Below are 7,880 nucleotides of genomic sequence, written 5' to 3'. Positions count from 1 at the left end.
AGATGAAATTACCTCCAAAGCCAGGTTGAAATTTGAAAACTGTCACTTTGAGCTGGGTTTCTTCCTGTATTTTTCTGCAAAGGGTTGCAGTATGTCCACAAGTCAGGAGAGGGACTGTCAGCACTAGCGAGTGAGTTTCACACTTCAGCCAGAGTGGTTCCAGAAAGCTGTAGAAGCTCATCTCGAGAAAAGTGCTTCGGCTGCTGTGTGACTGACGTGTAAGGCACTCGTTTGCTCCTCCATGCACCTCAGTCCTCTCACAGAGAAACAATTTTTTGCCAGCTTGCAGTTATGAATCACACACCTGAACTGGCTAAAACTGGCACATACCCCTTAAATAGTTCAACAGCTGCGGGTGTGGAAGTAGCTGTACTTCTCGGAGGCCTCTGAGTGCTTCACTACTGATCTCCAGTATGCAAATGGAGCAGAAACTGGGGGGAGAAGCCCTATTTTTATTACAACCTCCCCTACAACTTTCCACTTTCCAGCTCCTCCCCAGCTCAAGGAATAATTGGAAATTTGGAGGTAGCCACCACAAGCTCACAAAAGCTCTCACCCACATCACACCAAGTAAAGGCCAGGCTGAACCCCCTGACTTCAGAGAGGAATTACTCCCCACCCTATTTTGACTATTGACTGGAAGCAGCTGAGGATTCAAATCTTAACACCTTTTTCCACCTTCACTTGCCTATATAAGTAGGCACAGAGCGTGTTTCGAGATAGGGGAAAAAAAAGAGAAAAAAAAAAAAAAAAGAAAAGAAGGATGTGGTTGGTTATGCCGCTTAAAAAACTGGTAAGGCACGGTCTGTAAGAAAACGCTTTCATGCTCTGTAGAACAACCTGGACTGAAGCAATGCCACTGATCTACTTGCTGGGGTTCAGGTAAAGTAATTCCTATTTTAGGTATTGAGTTTTATTTTTCCAACAACTTAATAGCAGCATTGACTGTAGACACTGCTTTTAGGCTGGTTAGATGATTGTTATTTTTAAAGGTCAAACAATAAGATCAAATGTAGTGTTGTTTAGCTTAGAGCAGAAACATTACTGCTTTTGTGATAAATATAAATCTATTCTGCTTTAATCAAAATACTTACAATAAAAATGATAAGAAATTATCCACCTACAGATGAAATACATGGCAGGAATGGGACATTCCTGCTCATTGTTGCACTGGGCCATCTTACTCTTCTCCAGTACACCCACAAGAGAATAACTTATACATAACATGAATAATGTTCTAGGAAATAGATACTAACAAAGGATGTTTTTGTTAATGAAGCTATCATGGATTAGAATACTCTTAGTGTAACATCTCTAATCTGTGCTCTCATACAGATTTGTGTGAAAACCAGCTTGAGCCAGATGAACTCGGACTCAAGTTGCAAAGAGGAAACCATGAATTCTGCTGTACTGCAAAAACAACTACTGGAGCTATTACTGTAAAACCTTGCTGTTCATTTCCTAGGTCAGAACACCTTTGCTCCTCATTAAGACACCAAGCTCCTGCCATGGGGAAACCAAATTAATGTTTAATGAGTTTAGAGGAAGTGGAAAATCCTCAGCAGGAGAAACTGAGAACAAATGGAGCAGCGATGACACAGAGGCTGGACCAGCTGAGACACACTCTCTTCAGTGCTGTTAGTGACAGGTTCTTGTATTGTCTTTTGGTTTCTAGGAGTTGTCTGAAACAATCCTAAAGCCACAGGACATTCCTTCAAAAAACCTGTTGAGAACAGAGAAATTTTCCTCAGAAGACTGGAAAAGAAAAACGTGGTACCTCACTTAAGAAGGTGGAAAGAGTTGGAAAAACTAGATCTGTAATCCTGGCTTTAGTATTTGAAAGAAATATTGGAATCACCTACCAAATAATCTGTTTGCAAGCATGCGGAACTCAAGTCAGTGGTAAGTAAAAATCCGCACAGATTAATCTGAGAATGACTGAAATAGAAGTAACTTGACTTCCTCAGCAAAGGCAGATGAGAGTGTAGGAGGGGGAAATAAGCTTCACACACTACCTCTAAAGAAATTCTCATCAGCAGAGGATACATGAGCAGTGTGAAATCTCTGTATGATTTGTGAGTACCCACCGAGATTCTAATCAGTGCCTACTCTATAAGAAAGATGTCTCTGGTACAGTTCAGCATCTTTCAGGATGAGTATTATCAGGTTTTTTACTAATGATTTGGACAGTGCAGTAAAGATGATGCTTATGAAATGACTGCAAGGTTATTTGTCAATGAAAACGCTCAAGTGAACTCTGAACAAACATTACTTAGTCTGGAACAATTGCAAACAATTCCCATGGAATACTCAAGATGTGAATTTTAAATTTGAGACACTAAAATGATAAAAACACACTCTGTTTTTGACAATCAGAAAACTATCAATTTAAAAGCTCTTTTCTTGAAATGAATAATTTTCTGGAGTAATGCTACACATAATTTGCTACTGATGAATTCTAAAAAGAGGCATCCAGTGAGCTGGAAATACAATAAAAGCAGCACCCAACCTCAGGCTTTTAAGAGTCGCCATGAACAATTTTCATATACATTTACAAAGTACCTGAAGCGCTGGATTGACACTGGGGTGTTGTCACTACCCCAAAATGTTTCATGTCTCCTGATTTTTTCCCCAGCTAGGTAGATGAGTGCCCTTGGTCACAGGACACCCATGCTCACACTCAAGCTCGTGTTCCCATGTCCCCTTCCCTGTCTTGCCCCTCGGTGACAGCAGCATCTGCCCAGAGTGATCCCTTGTACACATGGCACCGACTCAGCTCAACCCAAGTCAGAGATGATTTTCTCACCTGTCACAGACCACAAACACTTGATTTCCTAAGTAGCTGCCACATGTCGCTGGCTCAAATGGACTGATTTAACCTCATCTTGATGATCAAACCAAGGTTTTCTCTTTGCTCTCATTTTTGGCAGATAAATCCACTGATAACATCCAGCTTTTCTAAGTTGACAATGCTGTGACAGCCCAGCTCACTTGGCTCTGTCCGGCTCTCTGCAGGTGGCAGTGGCACCCAGCCCCTCCCAAGAGGCCACCCTCCCTCCTACAGTGGGGTCACACAGCCAGGACAGTCTCAGTGCCGCTGTGCATCCCCTTAGTAACCCACATCCAGTCTGTTTGGAGTCCTCAACAGCTTTCAGGCAACCATTTCCCTATCTACTGAACAGCCCTTGTTCTAAACCCTGTTTTTTCTAGTGCTATTCACTCGTTTCTAGGACACTTTGCTGATATGCAAGTGTCTAAAACCCTCAGCCTTTCCCTTATACGAAAAAGCGGATACTTCATCAAAGATAAGGGTCTGGTAAGAGCTCTCAAATACTTATTTAAGTTTCCTTTAAAAATCTGTGTGAAGCTTAGACTCAACAGTTACAGAATTGCTTTAATCACATTTGACACTCTTTCCTTCAACGGATAGACTAGATTGAAGCTTTTTCAGTCACACTAATAGCATCCATACTTCATAACAATTACTGGGCTGGACTTTCAGCTTTATGTGCCTGTTCTTTCTGTAGTCTGAGCTGGAAAATAACTGTTTCACTAATAGGAACATGATAATCTCTGAGTGCATTCTGTGTTCAGAGACAGTTATTTCCATTATCACTCACTGATTCCTACAAACTATCCAATCTCTGACCTCCGGCACAATGTCAGCATTCCAATGAAATTAATGGTATAAGAGTTGGCAAAATGCAAGGCTATATCCTCAGCTGTTCTCTGTTTCTCTATATTTTTAAAAATATTTTATTTTAGCCACACACAGAAAAAAATCCTTCACTAGTTGGTTTTGGTTTCTTTAGCAAAGTTTGTCTCCATTTGTAGTGCTTAAGAGTTGTCACTTTTCATCCTCCAAAGCAAAGATTCCTCTCTTGATCAAACTCTTCTTAAAACATCATCACTTACTCCTAAAATTTATTTTGAGCTACTTGGTTGGCTGAACAGGACTAGGAACATCAACTACCAAATTCTTCTGCTTTATTAGGACTTTTGTGGGCTTGATTTAAAGAGGTTATAAAACGCACTTCCAAGGCATAGTTTGTTAAAGCATATGTATATTTTTAAGAACAGTGATAATATTCAAGACAAATTTTTTTTTTTAAGAATTGCATTATGAAGATGTCTTGGTTTCCACTCGCTTATCTTTGCTGGATTGTCTAAAATAATCAGTTAAAATTTAAAATGCAACCCTCAAATTTAAGCAATGCTAAAAATTAAGCACAAGTGAAAAAACACGCTTACTCATTTTGCGTCTAGATAAAAGATCAGTCTTCTTAAGCTGACCTTTTAAAATACTGCATTGGATAAGAGAACTGTATAAAACTAAAATATCATATAAATGTGGGTACAGTAAAAGCACATCAGCAAAAGCTGCTGATGGGAGCATGAAGATTCAGATAAAAGAGTAAAATCTCAGCTACCAGATCAACATACCTTATTATAGAATAATAATTTCATTAATTTCTGTGTAGCAACAAAACTAAGCATAAGTGTTAGGGAAGTTTCAGCAGGTGTACAAATTATTGAAGATGGCCAGTAATCTTTTCAGTTTTTGAAAATATGTGTTTGAAGGAGTCAGTCTCTTCAATATCAGAATGGGATTACTTTACATGGGGTGATAATCAGTGGGTGCTGACTACTTTCCCCTGAGAATCAAACTCCCTTGTAACATATCAAGCCAGTCAAATTGGAAATAGAAAGCTCTGTGCTTGAAAGGTTTCATTTTCCGTAATTGACAAAGGCTGGCCAAGTGTCCAGCTCAAAACCAAAAAAATCTAGAATTGTGTTTGAAAGTATCTCGGTTTGGCTTTATCACAGCATTGGCTTTGAGTCTTACACATTTCCAACCCACTCGCTTTGTCATTTCAGGGAAGAAAAGACCAACAGCAGTGAGAATTGCAATTTTACGGCCATCAACCAGCTGGCATGGACTGTGCAGCTGGGGCTCTCCATCCCCACCTTCATCCTCGGGCTGCTTCTCAACAGCCTGGCCCTGACTGTGCTCTGCTGCTTCACGAGAAAGCAGACCAAGACCTCTGTGTACATGATCAATCTGGTGCTGGCAGACATCCTGCTGCTCCTCTCGCTGCCACCAAAGCTGTACTACTCTGTCAATGAGGTGCCTGGGCTGCTGTGCTCCCTCATTCAGGCTCCTTACTTCGTCAACACCTACACCAGCATCTTCATCATTGTCTGCATCACCGTGGACAGGTACATCTGCATAAGGCACCCGTTTGAAGGTCGAGCTAACCGATCCCCCAGGTGGGCTGTCTTGATTTGCTGCTTCATCTGGGCAGTAGCTTGGATCTGCAGCAGCCCAATTTATGTGTTTCACAAGAAGGGATCTATAAAATGCTTTCACAACATGTCAGACCAGACGTGGAGTGTCCCCTTCATCGTTTCTGTGGAAATATTTGGGTTTCTGATCCCGCTTGCAGTGATGGTTTTCTGCTCTGCTCAAACCATCTGGATTCTTCTGAGTCACAAAACTCATAACAAAAAGAATGTAGAAGAAAGTGGCTCCTTGCGAGTGATTGTCATCAACCTCGTGGTGTTCTTGGTGTGCTTCACACCCCTCCACCTTGGGATCTGCCTGCAGTGCCTGGTGAGGCAGCACGTGATCGTGGGCTGCAGAATGAAGCAGACCATCAGCCTGTTCATCCAGGTGTCCATGACGTTTGCCAACCTGAACTGCTGCCTCGATGCCATCTTCTACTATTTTGCTGCAAAGGAATTCTGCAAGAGAGCACACTTGAAAAGGGTCATTGAGCTGTGTCCTGTCTTCAGGCCCTGTGCCATGCACTGGGACTGCCAGCAGTGGGAAAATGCCCCTTGCCAGGACACTGACAGTGTTATGCCTGACGTGACAACGACAGTGTCATAGGGAGAAGGACAATGTTTTTCCAGTGAATGCAAATCTGTTCCACATTTTTCTTCCCTTTAAAGATGAAGGAGAAGAAAGTTAGATTAAGGAACCAGCATTAGCAAAGTGACAGACTGACACCAAAAGAAGCATTAGCCTTGACAGTATCTACAAAATGTGAAAAATTTGCCAGAGGAAAACTTACCAGATCATAGGAATGTCTTTTAACATCAGCTTTTTTCATAGCTGCACCAGTTTTCCTTCTACATACGTGATCAGAAAGGTGTTGCTAAGAGCAAAACCAGAAATAACTATTCATAACCTTTCTAACTTAGAAGGTATCTGGGCAGTTAAAAAGCAGTATCCAGCCAGAAGTCTGACTCTGCAGGAGGTCACTGTTGAAGCTCCTCTGCTTTGGGCAGCTTGGCCATCCTGGGACAGTACTGAATCCTCCCTCCTGGACATATCATAAACTGCTCAGAGCTGTTATGAGGGACAGCAGTTTTTGCTCTTTCATGGAGGAAATGCTGCCCAGAACAGAAATCCAAAGGACTACCTCAGGTACCAGCCATTCCTGAGCAACAAACTTCCCTGTTTACCTGTGCTGAGGAATCATCGTGGCTTTCTCCTGCAATTTTAGAACAGGTGTTGCCCATGTAAATCAAAACAACCCATTCAAATCCGAGGCTTAGAGAAAGACTGAATGTGTTGAACTGTGTTTCTGTATCAGTGCATTTCTATCAAAGATACAACACACGTATGAAATTCTTCTGCATGTCTTCTCATTCCTTCTTGGAGCAGGGGAATTAAGAAAGCAAGCACTGCATGACAGAAGATTGGGGAGTGATTGATATTCTACTCTCTCCCAGTTAGAAGACTGGACCAGCTCTATCCAGCTCATTCCTTAGGGAAGTCCTTCTGGCCTGTACTGTGCACTTCTCTAAACATCTCTGGCCTTGCCTGAACCCTTCAGGTCAGCCCTTCTGGGTCGTCACCACCCGAATGCCATTTGCAAGTTTGGCTCTGACTCTAATCTAAAGGTTTCTTTGTTGCAATTTAAGACAAGCATTTCTTGAGCCCTTATCTGGACATGGGTTGGTGCTCATAACCAGAAACACTTTTACAAAAAGAAAAAAATCCATTGTCTTTCTAAAACAGCTGTGAAAATATTCTAAGACTGCTGGTAGTCAAGTTTCTGGGGCAGATATTCCCTTTATTCAAAATGTGAAAAGAAATTACCCTCTCTCTGTTGCAAATTAAAAAGAAAGGGATCCAGTATTGAAAATACCATTTGCTGTCCAGCAATTTTCATAGAAATTATTGACTGTACAAGTAGGCAGCTGCACATATCTTGTAGTGGGCCTAATATGAACATTTTAAAACTTGTTAGTACAGAAACTGCGACCACAACTGAGACGAAGAAAGGTTTTTATCATCATCTTCACTGCTTTCTGTAAATGAGGGAGAGGAAGAGCTTTCCATAACAGTAGATTTTCTAAACATTATTTGTTACTGCCCTGAGCACTCAGAAACTTACACATTTTCAGTATGGGTTAACCTTTCTTCTTTGCACCTTTCACGTAACTTTGCATACAAAATGCGTGAAAGAAGTTTTACTAAATGAACTGTACATATGAAGTATATGATTTGCAAATGCATTTTAATTTCCCAATTTGACAGCAGGACATAATTCTCTTCTACCTGCACTAGACGCCTAAAAATTACTTGGTAGCAGCAACTGTGACCCATCACACAAGGGTGGGATTATTGAAGTCAGGGCTAATTAAGCTGCAATAATGAGTAGTGGTGGGATGAGCCACTGCTCTCAAGGTTCAGTCTGCTCCTGGCTGCAAACCCAGACTACAAAATCTGGAAATTAAACTGGACTATTTTCCTCCCATGTATTGCCACCAATGCCGCTTTGCTGGCCTGAAGTGTTTTTATGTGTAATTTAATTTGTCTAAATTTTGCCTGTTATGTAAGTAAATGAGAGCAGCCTCACTAAGCG

General features: G+C 41.4%; 1 protein-coding gene across 1 annotated transcript; it reads left to right on the top strand.

Moving 5' to 3' along the window:
• Positions 1-278: 278 nt before the first annotated feature.
• Positions 279-7,193, top strand: GPR55 (G protein-coupled receptor 55). The gene is made up of 3 exons (XM_066193946.1): positions 279-882; positions 1,676-1,902; positions 4,879-7,193. Exons 2-3 carry the CDS (start codon positions 1,883-1,885, stop codon positions 5,891-5,893), a joined length of 1,035 nt encoding a protein of 344 aa, XP_066050043.1. The 5' UTR covers positions 279-882; positions 1,676-1,882; the 3' UTR covers positions 5,894-7,193.
• The last annotated feature ends 687 nt before the right edge of the window (positions 7,194-7,880 follow it).

This window comes from Chamaea fasciata, unplaced genomic scaffold, assembly GCF_029207755.1.
Source record: "Chamaea fasciata isolate MVZ Bird 193981 ecotype frontalis unplaced genomic scaffold, bChaFas1.0.hap1 SCAF_11, whole genome shotgun sequence".
NCBI lineage: Eukaryota > Metazoa > Chordata > Aves > Passeriformes > Sylviidae > Chamaea > Chamaea fasciata.
Note: the sequence above shows the minus strand (reverse complement) of the source record. Positions and strands in the feature narration are given on the sequence as shown.